The 19,839-nt window shown below is 30.0% G+C and overlaps 1 protein-coding gene across 1 annotated transcript in view; it reads right to left on the bottom strand.

Annotated features, from left to right (window-relative positions):
• Positions 1–160: 160 nt before the first annotated feature.
• The window catches only part of LOC122633726 (WW domain-binding protein 4), a 41,838-nt gene continuing 22,159 nt past the window's right edge, over positions 161–19,839 (bottom strand). The window contains exons 2-7 of the mRNA XM_043822025.1: positions 2,497–2,704; positions 2,295–2,396; positions 2,117–2,194; positions 1,625–1,862; positions 581–929; positions 161–447 (exon numbers count right to left, since the gene is read on the bottom strand). Of these exons, the coding sequence (XP_043677960.1) occupies positions 228–447; positions 581–929; positions 1,625–1,862; positions 2,117–2,194; positions 2,295–2,396; positions 2,497–2,704 (1,195 nt within the window). The 3' untranslated portion in view covers positions 161–227. The remainder of the gene's footprint in view (positions 448–580; positions 930–1,624; positions 1,863–2,116; positions 2,195–2,294; positions 2,397–2,496; positions 2,705–19,839) is intronic.

Here is a 19,839-nt window from a genome sequence, read left to right as displayed (position 1 = left end):
ACGAAAATTATTACATAAGTCTTAAAAACATATTAAAATATAATAAGTAATAATTTTGTTTTTCTTTAAGAATACTTTGCAATAACAGAAATTATGCTATGAAGAGATGTACAATTTTCTATTTTTACTAAAATTTGATATTATTACAATTCTTTTTAAATTTTTATTAGAAAAAGAGCATTCTCGTTATCTTCGAACCGAAATATACTCAAAATATTCTAGCAAAATTAATCGTCGTCCAATCTTTTTCGTACATTCTTATTTCCTATCTTCCGTTTTTTAAAGGTCCTTAACGACGAATCCTCCTCGTCACTATCTCCGGTCGATATAGTTGTAATAGTTTTCTCTTTGAAGATTCTTTGAGGCGGAGGTGGTTCAGATTTTTCGAAAGTAGGCAACTGTATTTGCTTTTGCTGCGGCAATTGAAGATCTACAGGCTTCCTTTCTCTGAAAAAAGAATATTATTAATAACGAAGCAATACATGTGTGTGTGTGTGTGTGTGTGTGTGTGTGTGTGTGTGTGTGTGTGTATTGGAATATTTGTATAAAAAAGTTCTTCATTTTATAAATAAATATTTACATGACTTTTACAGTCTGCCAGGATCCATAAGGCTGTTGAAATTCAGGAATGCTATAATCCCTTCTATAAGGTTTCTCTTCTTCCTCTTTTGACTCTTGTTTTACAATAACATCTTCACTTTCTTCCTCTTTAATTTGTACTTCTTGTTTTCTTTGTTGTTGCTTTCGTAATTCTTTCATTCTTTCTCGTTCGGCATTAGCCCTTTGTTCTTCAATAAGATCGGCTTTTTCGATCTCTTCTTCCTTTTTTAACTGTTCTAAGAGTTCTTCCTGAAGAGCTTGTTCTTTCACTTCCTCTTCTTGCTCGGCAAATGTCATAAAACCCTCTTCTGGGGGTTCCCAGACTGATTCTAGTAATGTGTGGAAGAAAAAATATTTTTTAATTATGTTGATTTCTTTTTTATTTTTATATATAATTAGCAGAAGAAAGACTTTATTTCGATAAGAAAATGATTGATTAAGAAAATAGTAATTTTAGGGTATACTTAAATAAACAAATACATACAGTGTTCTACTTGAAATTCCGCACGTAATTATTTTCCGAATTATAGTTCGTTTCAAGAAATGTTTCCAATAAAACTTACCTTGTCACGGGGGTGGAGTGAAAAAAGGGATAAGGGAAATCATCTTATGATGGTCACAAATCCTCTCCAGGTGGACGTGCTTCCGGCATTTCAAGATGACCTTTGTTTCTTTATACGGAACTGTATATTTTTATTTAGGTAGGTTTATTTAGGTAAGTTTATTTAGGTCAATGAATTCGTCTTGGAATGGGTTGTGCGCCTACTTAAATAAAAACATAGTTTTTATATGAGAAAAAACAAAGATCACTTTGAGATCTCGAAAGAAATGTTATAATCACCATAAAATGTCATCTTCCTATTTCTACACCGAAACAGAATAAGTTTTATTTATTTTTTCAATCGAACTATAGTTTGAGAAATAATTGCTTGTGAAACTTCGAACGAAATACCCTAACATATATACATACACACATATATATATACACACACACACGTGTTTGTATATGTCTGTATGTACGTACCATTAGTTTCTATGTGCCAGTAGTAAGTGTATCCTTCGGGACTGAGAGCCTCATACCAAAGTTTCCTGACGGCTTTTCTTCGTCCATCGTCCTCTTGGGCCTTTTTTCTTTTTCCCTTTCCTTTACTCGCTTTATTCTTCCCTTGAGTTTTATTCTCGACGCTGGCACTTTGCTGGCTCTTCGTATGCGACAACCTCGTCAAAGCCGTCGGATCGCAAGGATCAATTTCTTGGGGGAACTGTATACGATTTCAACGATGAAATGAAAAAAGAAAGAAATATTTGTCGCTACAAATTGTAAAAAGTAAAGTTTTTTCTTTTTTCTGTTTTAACTTTTCCGACTATTCGATCGATATTTTTCATAATCCTTTCATATCTCACGATTTATGGAAAATCTATTGTAATCCATCATTGTTGTAATAAATTAATATCTCAAAAAAAAAAAAAAAAAAGAAATAAAAATTAATAAGACAAAAATAAATTATATACTTACATGTCGATAATTATTCTGTTTGAATCTCGGTACTGTTTCCGGTGCAGCATCTGGCATCGCATTCGCATTTTGTTGTACCTGAATGTAAAGAAAGTTTTATAAAATTGTTTTAATTATAAAAACTTTGTAATAACAACTTATTAATAACTTTACAACAAAAAATACTTATACTATGTACTTTTAGACTTTCCGATCGATTTAGCTTTTCCTTTATTATTCTGTCAGCCGTCATATCTCTCGTATTGTTTTCGACGTCTTTGAGATAAGCAGCCATGGCAGCCTATCAAAAGTTAATTAAAAGGAATTACTTAATTAATTAATTCATTAGTTCGTGAAAGTCTTTGTTATTTTTATACAATGAATCGCGTTAATATACGCACGTTTTCCATCTTCTTTAGATCGTCCTCAAATTTTTTGTTTTGTTTCGCCTGTTTCGCACTGTTCTTGTGTATTTCCTTGAGCCTTTTACTGACATTTTCTTTGTGCTTCTTTCCGCCCTCGTGGAAGTCGATACTCGGTTTATTGTCAGCGATCCAACATTTACAAAAGTCGCAGAATTTCCGTCCCTGGGACTTCCAATAATCAGCCCTGCAATGGACACATTATTAAAGATCAATTTCCTCGAAATCTTTCTTCAGAAAATATCTACAATTTTCCGTGTATTGTTTACAAATATTACAATTTGTCTTCCATATCTCTCAAGATATTCCGATTCAATTTAAATTGCAGATTGCATATGCTATAAACGTAGACATTCTCTGTCGTTTGGTAACATCATTGGCGATAAAATTCTGCAAAGGCTTTTACGTTTTTGACCCATAACAATTTCCTCTATACCCCACCCCCTGTATTACTATGATCCATTTACGTGCATATGCTTCGTTGTCTCGTACATTATGATCGACCTCGTTTCTAATTTTATTTAACTCGTTAACGCGTATCAGGATCGTGAAATTTGCAAGTTCTCTTTTGTCCTACAAAAATGCTTTCTAGAGTATCTTAGTGAGAGAGTGAGTGAGTGAGTGAGTGAGTGAGTGAGAGAGAGAGAGAGAGAGAGAGAGAGAGAGAGAGAGAATTTATAAAAATGTACAATATGCAAGTAATATTGAGAATAAATTGTATATATTTATATAGCGTCAATTTATACATCGGCATCTTAAGTATTAAGTTAGTTGATTTTCCATAATTTGGAAACCAATAAAAAATAAACTACATAAAATTTGGAACTCGGGTATGTCGAATGGATCACTGACCTTCAACTCGAAGTATATGATTATTCGATTTGTAAATAATATATTTGTATAACATGGAGCATGAATTATAGTATAGTATAGTACAAATCATGATATATATTATAGTATAGTACAAATCCATTAGTCAGTCGTTAAAATGCTGATTATCTCGTAAAAGATGCATTATAAGTATTCATTTAAAAAAGATACATCGATCTCGAAAAGGTCAAGAGAAGAAAAAAATAATTACATGCAATTTGTAACTGACTCAGAACCGTGCAAATTAATTAAAAACTTTCTTATAATTTCAACCAACTGCGAAATATTTGCTCGGACATTTACAGACGGACATCCCGTATATGCGTTGTCGGAGTAAAAGAAAAGAAAGTAAAGAAAATTAAACAAAAAAAAAAAAAAAAAAGAATAAGAATAGCAGAAATCGAAGATTCGATTGTTGAATTTATTTTTAATTTGCTTTTGCATTAACATCGAAAACTAATTTGTAAAACAATTTGTAAAACTAATTTGTAAAAATGTCGTCTCCGTTAATTCAATGCTAATTTCACGATAAAGCAAAGAACTTTTCAACGTAGCCTGTTCCATTGTAATATGATATCTAAACGTATAAAAGGAAGCAATCTAACGATTCGTACCACACGCTAACCAGCACTTCATACTACACTTTATGCAATGTTATTACAAGTATGGCCGTCGCGTAATGCGACGTCTACGTGCTACGACCATAAAAGAGAAAACGCAGGAGTCCTTCTCTCATACAAAATCACGTCAATGGTGAATACGTGACTCTCTGATAAAGTACGTTAAAGTGCAATTAACAGTGATCGAAGCTATCAGGTAGTCATATAGGACGCGTTCGAGTTTTCATGTTGAAGGAGAAACTTTTAGTTAATGTATTTCCTTTTGACTTCGCTTGCTATGCATATTAGAATCGTGATAGAAATTAAAATTACATTTGTTTCTTTTTCATTTAAACGATACGTACGTAAGAAATCGTGTATGTATTTTCATTTTTAATGTACCGGGAGGCAATCTGTTCAAGTAATTAACATTTTATTCTTTTATTTTTTATGAAAAAAAAAAGAAAGAAAGAAAGAAAAGATTTAAAGTATGAACGATCGTTGTTGGATATGAATATAATAGATAAATTTGATTCTTTCGAACATTTTGGAAGGAGAATAAAACAGACAATAATGCAATAACGACAACAAATCCTCGTAAACATAGGATAGTAAATCAAGAGGTCAAATATTTATCCGGACTCGGATGTTTCTTCGTACGCCAGTATATTTCATTTTACGTAGACAGTTAAAGAGAGATATACCGTCTATCCAAGAGAAAGAGAATAAAATCTCGAAGAAATTTTCTCACAGATTCAACGGCAACAATCTCCTCTGGCTGTATTATGTTGCTCGCCTAATTTAAAGCAGTAAGAAGGTGAAAGGTGAAACGTAGAGGGAAAGAGAACGTTGATAAACCAAGAAAATTCTTTTCTCGTGTGCAAAGAGAAGTGCGAATTAGTTGGCAATTAGCCGTCGACCTTACTCGACCTGAAGTACTTGCACTTGGCCTTCGTATCTTCGTGTGTGTGTATTATACTTAGGAAAGGATTAAGAGATTCGTTGACAAACGAAACGAGAATAAGATAAAGAGAGAGCGAGAGAGAGAGAGAGAGAGAGAGAGAGAGAGAGAAATAAAAGGATGCTAAAATATTTGACTCGACAAAATTCTAGCTTATATAAAAATGTGTATATCCGGTAATTTTCAGATGCCAAATGCATTTTCAAGATCATAGTACGAGTGCCAATTACGAAAAGCCAATTAGAAGTTACATCGAATTATCGTCTAAAGAATTTGGCTTGTTTATCGGATTAAAGTAGCAACGAACACGACACCCACGAAACAAAAAAGATATATATATATATATATATACACCCACACATACACACACAATATATATAAAAGAAAAAGAAAACTCGATTGCGGTAATATACGTCGGAAATAAAGATAAATTTTTATTAACGAAGAAGGAAGAAAGAAGAGATAAAGTTAGAATTGGATGAACCGGTAAGTTTTTCTTCATCTCACGTACCGTGTAGTGTACCTACTATTTACTCGAACAGAGTTTAATCTTTCGGACTAGAGAGAAATCTCACTTATCGATTATTCTTCAATCCGTTCGCTTCCAATTACGGGCTCGTTACGTCGAAATTAATCACGAATTGCATAATTTCTCGATCGAAACATAATCTCGTGAATTACGTATAATACGTTTTCAATTATGTCGTATCGCTTTGAAATATAATCATGTTAATATAAATGACTTGTTTTTGTTTATTTTACTGAAAACGATAAAATATAACGTCAATGATGAAAAACGGTTACTTTCAATCAAAGTTTCGTCACTTCGAAATATAATAAATATGTACCATAATATTATCGACGATAAGAAAACGTGGAAACGTCACTCTTTTATAACGATCTAATTCATAAGAATAGATCGTGACAGGAGGTTCCATTAAAGCGAGCATCGATGAATTACGATAATGGACGAACGAGCCAGCAAGCTCGGATAAGATCTCGCGAGATCAATACTCTAAGTTTCAAGGCGCACGTTGCTTGGCCAATTTCCAAAATAGCTACACACATCCACTCGTTTCATTTCCTCTTTTTAAGCTCGACTCATTTTCTCTAGCTCAGCCTTGGATGTCCTCGATGTGTACGCGCGATGCATACGTTCAGATTCACGTTGGTATACTTTAGAATCTATCCGTGTACCTAAATTTACTAGATATATAGTTTCGGACTAAACAGTCCGAGATCATAGGCTACTACTGCTTTGCCAGTCTAGTCTCTTCATCTCATTCGCTCTTGCATATAACACGACCGTAGCAACAGGTTTGATTCCGCTACGTGCAAGCAAAATCGATAATCGCCAAACGAAACCGATTTATATGCATATATATTAGGATAAATCTCGAGACAAGATGATATGAAGCTAATCTTTTAATCCTTTCGGAATTCTTAGGAATGAAGATTCTATTTCTTTCTTTTTTTTTTTCTTTCTTTGGTTTCCTCTCTTAGAGGATTTCAAGCTGCGGAATTTATTTTCTATATTCGTCTTATTTTTATCAGGTTAATTAATTAAAAAATTTTATATAAATTCATCTCCAATAGATTTGATAATTTTTTCTTTAAAAGAAAAAAAGATACAAGAGAATTTATACTTCTTATTAGCAAGTATATCTTTAATCTTTTAAATGTCATAAAAGAAATCTTGAAAAAGTTTTACATTAAAATCTGTAAAATTGAATGCCGGTTACTGGTATTGTTTAGCATTAAAATCACAGATTTATTCTTATTATATCAATATGACGAATATTTGGAAAAAATAGTTCATTTGTTATTACGTTTATTATTCGTTAAAAACGAATGTTTGTCATTCGTTAAAAAAATAAATCAAGAAATACAGCTTCTGATTAATTTATTTTTAATGATTATGACTTTAATAATTATAAAACATGAATTTTTTAATCCGTTCCTTTGATGGATTTAATAGTCCGATGTTAATAATTTACGCGATAAGCGCATAAAGTCAAACGATAATATGTAGTTCTATTTTGAAAAAAAATTTTTTATTTGTCGTTTAGTACAAGAAAATCATTTATGACGCGGAAATAGTCGAATTTCTTCTAACTTAAACATTTACATAGGCCGAATAGATGCGTCACAAAATTGTACGAGTTCGTATTTGAAGTGCGTCGTAAAAATAAGAGACTCGGTTGAAGTGTACTAATGATGCGTCCATAACTAGCTTGCTAGCCTAGGTACCTGATGACACTATCTATAGAACCGTGCCACTATTAATACGGTCTATTATTAATAGAGCTCGGTCTTGGGACGGTTGTGATTTCTCGATGCAATTTGCATCGTCCCTTTGCTCGTCAAAAGGCGAGAGAGCCACGTCACGTTTCCCACGCAGGTCAAATACGCGATAATAAGGGTAATAAAATAGAATCTTCTGGCTATTCCACTTGGCATACCACATGCCAAAAGTCTTTTGTCGAAGTACTTAGTGATCTTATCACTAAGTTTTATATCGTACGAAAAATTACAAAGGATTCTTGAATGCATTCGAACGAATTAATTTAATAAACATTAAATATATAAGATAATTTCATTGATTTTCATTTTTTAAATTAAGATATTAAAGAGATAAACATAAAGATTTTTGTATGAAAAATTTACGAATAATTTTTGTTTTCGTTAATAGTAAATATGTATGCATGCGTGTTTGTGTATACACACATACACATCCATGTATATATTTACAGTAAAGCACAAGAATAAGTTCGTAATGTCATAAAGTAAGTCGTATGAAAGAATTCTGTCAGTAAAGAAAGTGCATCCACATGGACGCACCCGAATCATTCCAGGATGTAACTTATCGTCAGAAAGTTTTTTTATTTGCTTTTCGTAATCCAACGAACACGTTTCAAATAACGAGAGAACGGAAGAGAAAAATTTCATTCATTTTTAACGATGGAGCGAGTGTAAAAAAATCAGTGAACAAGAAAAACTTCTCGAAAACGTTTAATAAATTTTCTCTAAATTAATTTCTTTCACTTTTTTCTTTTTCGATATAGCAAATATTTTTAAAAGTATTTACATAAAAATCATCTTGTTGTTTAAGTCGATAAATTACTACTCATTGTTATTTCAACGATAATAACTTATGCGATCTTTCATAGTTTATCAATACTTATATTTACTGAAATCCGTTTATAACAAGACGTTAAAGTTGTACACAGAGCGCGACCGATTAACGAAGTAGATATACTAACCTTGTTAAGTGTACTATTGGCGGTCTATCATAAGGTTTCTAACAAGGTCGCAAACGAGCCAGACTTTGGTGTGTCGTTACAGCTTGGCTCCTAGTCAACTCGAGTGTTCGTTTAACGATACATAATGTTATTTAAGTATCCGAAACTTTTTCGCAGTGAAACAATAATTAGAATATCAATCGAACGTAATATTTATTTTTTATTTGTAATAGTCAATCTTTAATGAAAATTATCAAACTTGTTGAAATTGTTTAATATTGAAAGAAAATTCGTACGTTTCTTAGTTAAAGAAAATGTGTAAAATACGTTTTGAAATATCATTGACATTTCAAAAACTTATCTACGAACAGTTGTGGTAATAAAGAAGTTGATCGATGAATTCGCTGCACTTTTGCAAACAGATTTTCACCATCGATCATTTTGTTGATATTATAAGTCACTTATGCGTCCTATAGAGATATAGTTATTAATCAAAGCATGGATATACAGTGACTATCCGTTTTCACGTTAGTTTCTGACCTTCTACGTTGCAAGAAATATATCATCAAAGAATCATATTATTGTGAAAAACTCATTAGAGTTCGAATTTATAATATATATTTCTTTATTAGAAATATATATATAAATTATATATTATTAAATATAATAAATAATAATATATTATACATTATTAAAAATATTATATATTTAATATTAAATATTAATATAATTAAATATTAATATATTTATTTATAATAAATATTAAATTTTAAACTAAATATTTAATTAGATGTTTTACCAACGCTAAAATTTATTGAATTAAGGTTTTTATGACGTATAAACTGTTACATATAAAACTTATGTTAACCAATTCGGTTGGTTTGGTGCATGGCCGAGACACGGAATGGCCACGGCACGTATAAATGGACCTTTAAATGACTTGATATATTTAGACACTTTAAAAAATATATAGCGAGTTAAATAAAAAGAGTAATTGAGGGAAAATTCAGCTAATGTTTCCCGCAGATGCTTTTCTTGCTAATTAATTTTGGAATTTACTTATTATATTTTATTCGCGAACTGATCATATCTGATCCACGTGAGAACAGACAGCTGCTAGAGTATCGTTTTTGACGTACCCTTTATCAACTGTTCCAAACTATTGCAGATTCGTACGAAATATACGTCAATAAATTTTATATTGAACTCTTGAACATCGACATTCGAACGATAATCACTCTGTGGTATTTCATAGTTCTCGAATTAATTTCGCTGAAAAATTTAATATCGAAAAATAGAATTTCACATGGGTAATTCTAGCGCGATGAAAATTATTATTCGATTCTCATTCATTATCAAACATATATACAGTAATTTTACTTTATTTCAATATTTTTTTTCATAAATTTTATTTGTCAAATTCTACAGTCTCTTTGATATTTAATTACATCTATTCAAATAAATTACTAATATAATTATGATCAATTAAATACATTTTATTCGATCTGATTTTATTTCTATTCTTAAATTTCCCTTTTCACTTTTTTATTTAATATCTATTTTTAAACGTTTAAGTGAATGCTATCGTTTCTTTTTCTTTTATTCTTCGTAACTTTAAGACTTTAATTAAATACTTCTCTTTCTCTCTTTCTTTTCTTTGTTTCGATTAAATGTAAATAAAAATACTGATATATTTCACTTTGATATTAATACACAATTACGATAGAGGATTTAAGCTGGACAGAGACAGAGATAGAAGGAGGGAATCTTAAACAATGTCAGAATACTATAACACTTTCGTGCCAAACTGTCTCCATAATGCAAGGACGTCGCGTGTGTCCGTCGAGTACAGATATTAATGAGGAATAATTAATTCCATCTTAGATGGAACTTTCCTCTCGAGAGCTCTGAATTCTGTAGAAGGATGCAGAGATTGGCTGGCTTGACGTTCTTTGTGTATATTAATTTCAAAAGGTTAAAGGAGTACAAAGTTGAGGGATCATGAATCAGAATCAAAAGGTATTGTCGACTATCTCCCCGTCGATTCTTATTAAATTATGCTCTTATTTATTTTAGAAAATGTTTGTTTTTTTCTAATAGACACATATCCATCTCCCTTTCTTTCTGTCCTATCTATTATCACTATAAAGACCACATATTATCCAGCTTTTTTTTCTCACGCCAAGATCTTTTTTTTCGATTTGGGCGTTGGCCTTCGTTATCGTAAATCTCTCGATTTATCTTCGCTGACAGAAACGGTTCTAAGGGGAGAAAAAAGAAGCCCATGGTGTACAGAGCATTTTTTTCCTCTCGGAAAGAAGCAACGTAATAGCTCCCGTGAGAAAGAGAACAAAAGAGAAAGAGAGAAAAAGAGAGAAAGAGAGAGAGTAGGTAAGAAACGAGTCAACCCTCAAAGATCTTGTCAAAAAATTTTTCCTCGAACCTAGCATGTTACGTTACTGGTCAATGAAGGCTATCAATTTCAATATGGAAAGGAGATGATATAGTAATGTTAAAAATTGACCCAGATATCTGGCGTTAATGTAGGAGAAACTATAAATGCGAATAAAAGGGAATGATTCGTAGACGATAAAAGTCTTATCGTTTATCATAATTCGCATATTACGTTGTTACGTCATTTTTCATAGGATTATTATACTAATCTTTTCAAATTGCCATAATCATTCATTAAACATTTCTATAATCGAATTTAGATCGATTTCGTTTATATATATATATATAGATATATTCTTTTTTGTATTGCAATTTTAAATAGAAGATATTGGGGTTAAAACGTAAATAATCTCGAAAGCTCGTAAAATCGTCTTTTAAAGGAACGTTCCAAGTATTGAGTTAAGTTTCTGTTTTCTTCCGCGATGGAATCAAACGTAACGCGATATACCGAATGTGTGACAAAATCGAGTCGCGAAAATTGTGGCTATCGTGAATGAAAAATGGTTGAAGAGAACTTGTGCTAAATCGTTTTATGCCGTTTTTATGAGAAGTCTTCCAAGAAACAAACATTCAACCGAGACAATTGGCTTGCATCCAATTATAACGTTCGTTCGACTATCTTGTTCTTATTTTTCTATCTCTTTCTCACTTGCATAAGTAAATAAATAACAATTTAAGCATTCGTTAAAATAAAAATGAGAAAAACAAGTAAACAAAAAACAAAAATAAATAAATAAATAAATAAATAAAAGCATAATATTTTGGGGATTACGAGCTTTTCGTCGTGCAGCGAATAAAAAAATCAAGCGTAAGCACGGAGATAAAAAACGATGATTATTTCATTGGTCGGATCGATAAATACAGTCGGTATTTTTAGTAGAAAATATTGAACACAATGTTATTTATTTAAACATTAAATACTGTAAAATCCAATATTAATTGTTAAATCAACTAAATAAATTTATTTCATTAGTCTTTAATAGAATATGAATATATCGCATAACGATGATTCACGCAGGAAAAATAAAAATAAATCCATTATTGGAAATATTTCCAATCGTCAAATACGAAAAATACGTATATAAAAACAAAATTCATAGAAACAATTCAAATTAATATCGTCGAATTCGAACTAATAACGAAATATTCACGATCACAGGAGGATTCGTTCGTTCGCACGGGAATTCTCGAATAGTGGAAGGAGCACAGGCACTAGCTCATGGCGTTACACGTTCGCATCTAACTCGAAAATTTATTCCGATTTAAATTTTGCCATCCGCACGGGATCTACGGGGGAAAAGTAGGACGATGATTCAAACGAGTTCTCTCGGATTACGTAGTAAAAAAGTGGATCGGATGATTGCTATCCGTCGAAAGAGAAAAAGAAAGAAAAAGAGAGAGGGAGAGAGAGAAAGAGAGAATGAATCGAAGTAGGTTCTCTTTGGATCGCACTCTTTCTTGCAATATTTTTTATTTATTTTGAAGTGGATATCGATCTTTAAAAAAAGAAAAAAAAGAAGATACTTCGTTCAGTATTTTTTGTTTTGCTTTTTTTCAACCCTCTGTAACGTCATATAACTTTGAAATTACACAATCACAAGTATCTTTTTTAATTTTAATTTTTTATCACAGAACTATTTACTATTATTAGTTCATATTCGAAAGCCAATGTTTCCTAAAGACATTGTTATATAAAGAAGATTATATAATTTTTTTTTTAAATAGGAAAAAGGATTAACAATATTGAAAGCTTTTTTCTTCTTATTATTATATGATACATATGAATGATACTTTTGTTTTCATAGGACCGAATTTATCATCTATTAACTCACTTTATCGTATATCGTAAAAAGTATTGTATTGTTGTTAACATCTAATAATAATCTTTTTGAACGTTATATAAAAATGAAAAAAATAGTTTATTATTACCAAGATTAGAATCAAAAGTGCTTCTCTTGTCGTCTCTTTCGCCTCTCTTTTTCTCTTTTTCAACGACCGAATGCACGTATTCTAACACGATTCTTTTTCTAACTGGCTACTACACGAAGCTTGCTTCTGACAACTGGTTCATGATATATAAAGATATTTATATGCTGAAAGCAGTTTACCAACGGCAGCCGGGATAGTGGATAGAAAAAGAAAAAAGAAAAAAGAAAAGAAGAAAAACGAAAAAAAGAACTTTTGGCCGGAACAAAAGCAGTTGAATGAAATGCCGTGAGTGTTAACGACAGACTAAAGCTAACACTGAGGTTTTATAGAGTTACGTCACTAATGAATGATGCGCCGACTCGTAATCCAATTTGCTTGTTGATTTATATACCGGACAATTAATGGGGCGTAGAGTTGTGGAATGTTTCTCTGAATTCATCATCGATTGTGTGTACTAGTGTGTGTTATTACGTAGATGATATTTTATTCTTTATACACCACGTATTTTAATCTCTTTTCTTGATATCTGTTTCTTCTCTTAATAAATAAAAAGACATATGGTAAATTTAGAAGTTCGTCATAAAGAATTTATTTTCAATGTCTTTTGGTTCAAAGGACTTTCTGTGAGTCTTTAAAAAATTGTTTTAAATATAAAGAAAAGTGTAATCTCTATTGAAAGATTTATTCGAGCGATTTCATCATTATGATTTTGTTAAAAATACATGTCAACAGGGACATATATTTTTTTTTTTATGGATATGGAGACGAACGTTACAACGATAACATGACGAAAGCATTTCTGTGTTCGAAAACACTCTCAAAGGGTGAAACCGGTAGAAAAAAAAGGAGAATATCCAACGTAAAATGTAAAAACAAAAAAAAAACAAAAAAATATCTTATTCATTTGCATACGCAAATTAACGATAGCCAGTCATATAAAAATTCGCACATTTAAAATGAATATTAACGAATTTTTGATAACCTCCTTTTCAATTATCCTCTTAAAACATCACATATGATTATTAGATATTATCTAAAATTAAATAATTAATTAATTATTAGCAAAAAATATTAACTTGAACCTTAAATATTTTTTAAATTATGCGTGAAATCAATCCAACGAAAGTAAAGGCTGACAATCGTTCATATTCATATATTCAAGATAATTGGAAGCTTGAAATTCAATTGCGATCAATCAGGATGATTTGTTGCTCATCATTGGCCCATTGATAACAATTATAAACGATTCATCGAGAGATCATGATTTCGTGGTTCATTTATTTACTTTGAAATACATTCGAAACTCATTTTAAAAGTTCTGTCGATATCACAATATTTTATATTTTATGGAGTATTACGTCTATCTCTAATCTCTAATACCTTCTTCTGCATACATATTATGTACTCTTCGCATATTACATTTAATCCATATCGGCTTCGAATACTTGCAAACGTATGTCGATCTTGAAAGTCTTCGAATTACAAACCGATTTCTATAATCTTTTTTACGCCACCTATTTATTTTGTAACATAAAGAGAAGGAAAGAAAAAAAAGAGAAAAATTTATTATACACGTAAATAGTAAATCTTTCTTTCTTTTAATTCGATTGCCTAAATAAACGATAAATTTAAACAAATTTTAATTAAAATAATATATATCTTTAATAATGTACAAAGAAAATATTACAGAAAAAAATAAGAGAGGGTCAAGTATGTGTGTATGCGTGAGTAGTCTGAATTACATATATAATAGCTTATACACGAAGAGACTTCGGTTTAAGAAAACGAGATATTGCACGTACGTTTTCATAAAGAACGTGTTAACCGCGTTTTATTCTAAGACAAGTAGCTACACTTTGTCGCTAATTCGACAAATTGTCTTTATAAAAGAAAAGGTGGAAAAGTAATATATGTTAATTTATTAATTAAAAAATCGCGTATAACGAGATTATTTAAGTATCAGAAAATTAATGATATTGATCGTCCCAATCAGATGATCAATTAAATGTATTTCCATATTTCGAACGACAATGTTATAATGATAAATTCTATGATAACTAAGGATTTATTATCAGCAATGCACACTCGTTAAGATAATTATCGTTGATTTTGTTAATTTCAATAATTACAATAATTGTAGACGCTCATTAACGTTGAATCATTATTAAAAACGAATTTATATTTTTGAAAAATACAAAAATGTTTCTTTATGCAGACTCGTTAGAGTAAGTTAGATCGATCTAAAGTCAAATGAATTCGATTCGAATTAAGAGACGCAAGAGAAGAGGAAAGAATGTGAGTTTATAATCGGCTCGAGGTAAAATTAGAAACAAAGCAGTTTCTTTTTCGTTAGAATACAATACCAACGTATATATCTGTGTTGTCTTGGTGTCGATCTCGTTACGTGCCATTGCTTCTTTTCTAATAGTATTTTCGTGGGAATCGGATCAGCTATTCTAAGGGTTAATTTTCGCGAAAGAGTGTAATTAATGATTTTAATTAACGAATGTGAGCTCGAATTGTAAATTAAGATAGTACGATCGAGAAAGTTTTAGAATTTGATTATATACGTATAATAATTTATTATTATTATTATTGTTATCAAAAAAATAAAAGTGCTATATAAAATAATAAATAATATCATTAAATAATAATATAATATAATGAAGGGTATGTAAAATAGCCAATAGCCGATAAACGTTATAATAATGTAAAATAAAAAAAACAATATATAAATTGATCAAATTGTAATCTCAAGAATCATGATAGAATACGTTTTACTCACGTAACAGTTTATTGCTTTACTCCTTGTGAAAGAAAAACCTCCATCTTGAGAGTTCTACATAGTATATATCTCTGACAATTGAACATATCATTTTTCACTATAGGAAATACTACACTCATAGACAACACATAGGTCTTTGAAAACACATAGATCTTGAGAGATTATATACGTACTCCAAAAGGGTCGAAAAAAACCATTTAATGATTTTTTTCTATGTAATTTATCTTAATAATAAAAAGTCCTATAAATATATATGGTAGAGTGTACTTTGAATAAAAATATTTTCCAATAAAAATATTAAAACAATCTTTTTAAAGTTATCGATATTAAATCAAGCAAAATCGTTTTGGACGGTATTTGCAGAGTCAATAATATCTTCTCAGAGTATTATCAAAAAGAAAAAAAAAAAGCTTTAAAGTACATTCAAAAAATTTCAGTTTCAAAAAGTCAATTTTTAATATTTTCATTTAATAAAAAAATATGAGTGATTAAATTTACCAAGCAATTTTCAATAAAAGATTTCAATAGTTTTTTAATGATTAAAAAAGAAACTACGATTCTTAAAGAAATGTCTATATGACAGTAGAAATTAGATAATTTTATGAGAAATATTCGTGTCAAATTTCATTCAAATCAATTCAAATAAGTTTTATAAAATATCATTGGTATCGATTTGAAAAACATAGTTTTAAATTTAAAGTGCATATGATGTTAAACTCGATAAGGTCGACTTTAAACAGTTATAACTTTGTCAATTTTTGGAATTTTCTGATAAAATATTCAGAAAATATTATTAAAGGTTAATACTAATACTCATAGAACGAATAAAAATATTTTTGAAAATCAATTAAAAAATATTTTGAAAAATATTTCGTGAACTTCCTCGACGTTTGTAAATCCTGAAAGGACAATTTAAACGACGAAGTATCTATGCAAAGACTAGTACATCTAAAGCAGCGTTTCTCAACCTATTAGCTGCAGTCTAATATCGGACCACGTAAAACTTTTCATAAGCCGCGAAATGATGATTACTACTTTGCGTTGAAATGAAGAAAGTGATTAGAAAGTGATTTGTAAGAAATTTTCAGAAAGTTTTCTTGGGATGTTCTTGCGAGTTCGCAAGAATACCGTAATAGTAGCCACCTCTTTAAGATAATATACAGTAATTTCAGTTTAACAAGTTGAAAAATAGTATATTACAAACATTTGGGCCATAATATTATTATAAACAAAAACGCATGACAAAAAGATTGTTAAATGTCGATCTAAAGCACACCAAATTGTATAATAAATTATGAACTTCGCTTAACATCGGTTAATGCGTTACTAAATAATAGAATTATATAAATATATATATACACGCAAATTTGTATATAAATATGTATACGTATACATATATAGCTAGATAAGTATGTTTACATGCATGTTGCTATTTATATTTGTTTGTTATATTCGAAATATTCAACAACAAAATATATTTTCAAAAGCTGGTAAAATTAATTTTATTTTAAAAATTGTTAGTAATGTTAAGTAGAAATGAGAAAAAATGATGAGTTTCTTTATAAAATTGAATTTTTATCGATATTCAACAATCAACTAGCTCCTTGAAAATTTTTACAAAACGATAGATAAAAATTGATTTACTCGAAAAAATGCGAGACAAGTAAACGTTTTTACGGTTCGCTCTATTTACATGGAAATTTTGTGCAGGCGTTATCTGAGAATCGCTGCATCTCATGTATGAAATATCACCAAGAATCTTCGTAGGAGTTTTCGATCGTGTATTGACTACGTTGATAAGATACACGCGAAGTTAAAAATATTGCCTTTTGTCAAATGTATTTTTATTTACATTGCAATTACATTGCAATAAAATAAAAGAAACAGTTTTAATGAATTCATTAATAATTAAAGAAAGTAACAAACGAGATTGTTTATACGTAATAAATTTTATCAAGAAGATCTCAAAGAATGTCCTTAAAGAAACATTTCTCGAATTTTTGTTATTTATTAAAATCATCAGGAAAATCGCGTTGTTTAAATTTCATATTAAAAATAGCCAGAGTATGGACCGTGTTGCACAATTGATAGTGCTGATCTATCAACATCTATCAAAAGAAATGTTATCGCACCACTTGTAACTTTTTAAGAAAATTCTTTTCATATAGGTAGATTATATGAAAAGACTATATTATCAGTTGGATCGAGAAAAGACCGACAATATCATGATATAGACGATATCATTTTCTCTGTCTGGGGGATAGGAGAATAAAGAAGCCTGTTTATTATGCGCATGCGCGGTAATTCTTTCAATAAAACAATACGAGGATAGTAACTCACGTCCTAAAGTATACTATTCCTAGCAGTAAGAAATTTATTAATATAATTTAATATATTCTTTAAAATATAAAGACAATATTTCTATTCTATTATTAAAATATATTATAGTCTTTCATAAGAAGATGGGTAATTTTATTTAAGATAATTCAAGATAAGATGATCCTGCTATTGTTCTGACATTTATTAAAAAAAAACATATGGATGGTACTCTTTGTTTATTTTCAATTAAGAAATTATTACGTAAATTATTCGTAATATAGAAATGAAATATTTTCAAAAATTTTCTGATTGTTCTTTAAATCGTAATTTATTAACGATTTATCAAAAAGCAATGATTTTTTCTGTATACAGTGTATTAATATTTAAAGATCGTGCGAAGAGATATTGTCGTAGAATTATCAAAAAAAAACAAGTGAATTATTACTTTCAGATTTTCGAGTTAGATGGGTTTTTTGACCTATCGGGGTCATCGACTGGAATAGTTGATTTATCTTAAAATTATATATTGGTATGACATAAATCAGGCTAATCATACGAAGATGATGGATTTTTATTCTTTGCGTTAATCATTTTTAATGGCGAATGTCTACTGTACGCTTTCTTAAATGAAGAATAACATGTGCCTGATATAATTGAAGAAGATAAGAAGGAAAATAAAGAACCAAAACATGGCTCAGCTGGTTCTTCGCAAGCAATTAATAAAAAGACTTCTGTGACAAACACGCCAGACACAATGTTTTAATTCAATCACCAGTATACGTCATCAGGTGTAGTTCAACGAATTAGAAGACGTAGAAGACTACATAACTTTAAACGCTGAAGTAACAAAACATATTAAAAATTTCACCAAATCGAAACGTAAGAATATTATGAAAGATTTATTTTCAAATGTAAATTTTTCGGATTTTGTAATCCAAGAATCCGAAGAAAGTTTTGAGGAAGTAAATAATGCCGAATACATTGGATATTGGAAGCAGTATATCTATACGTCGAAAGAAGACGACTAAATTCGATCTGTGAGATATAATAAGTGGTTTCACGAAGGATGCTCAACATTTTTGAATTTATGTGATCCTTGCGGAGAAGTTATATTCGAATAATAATTTTTCTTTTTATTATGTTTAAAAGCTTTTCCTTTATCTGGGCCATAATACTCTAAATTCATACTATAATCTGAATGAGATAGCCTTTATATCGGAAATGGAATTTCTTTTTCTTTTTTTTTTAAATCTAGGATTATTTTTTAGTTTATCTTGATACTATAATTTCTCATTTATTTATTACTATAAATATATCTTTCTGCTTTGGATAAAGATTAAATTTAAAATGTTTTGAATTTTTAAAAAAGAGAGTGAACCTTCATTTCTTGACTTATCCTTATATTTTTTATCCTTTATTACGCTTATACATTGTATTCTACTTTTATTTGTATCTACGACGGTTATATAATTTAATTTCGTATTTAACCATCTGCTCATAACATCTTGTATATATAGGATAAAGTAAATAACTTTTTTGTGGCCTAACTTCATCGGTGACTCTTCCACTTATGAAGACTGGCAATATAGTCTTATTACATACATAATTTTTTCAAATACCCTTGGCACAAACCTCTTGGTTAATTTAAACTTTAATTACAAGTTATTACGTTTCTCCTCGACTTTACAAACTTTCGATTATATTTTGCGCTTCTAGAGGAGCAAGATTTTTGAACGAAAAACGAAAGGGGTAAAAAGATTGATATATCAATACAAACTTGATTTTCGAAGGATATCCTTCGTGGGTTAACGTTTCTTTAACTTCATACCTTTTAACAAGATCCTGGAATTAAGATTTAATTCGAATCCATTGAAGTTTTCATGAAAAGCTCTCGTAGATTAATATAACGAGATTGCAGCAATATGATCGAGTGGAATTAAATTGCACATGGTTTGTCTCCGTAAACAACACAACGGTGTTATTCGAGTTGACCGTTTCTATCTCGTGAATTAGCGAAACGTTATAATAATGTAAAATACCAGAAGCAATATAAATCTACATATATATGAACACACACACACACACACACACACACACACACACATTTGTGCATATGTACATAGATGTTATTTACGCATGATATATTTACATACATACATACAT

The sequence above is a fragment of the Vespula pensylvanica genome, chromosome 1 (assembly GCF_014466175.1).
Source record: "Vespula pensylvanica isolate Volc-1 chromosome 1, ASM1446617v1, whole genome shotgun sequence".
NCBI classification, from domain to species: Eukaryota; Metazoa; Arthropoda; class Insecta; order Hymenoptera; family Vespidae; genus Vespula; species Vespula pensylvanica.
Note: the sequence above shows the minus strand (reverse complement) of the source record. Positions and strands in the feature narration are given on the sequence as shown.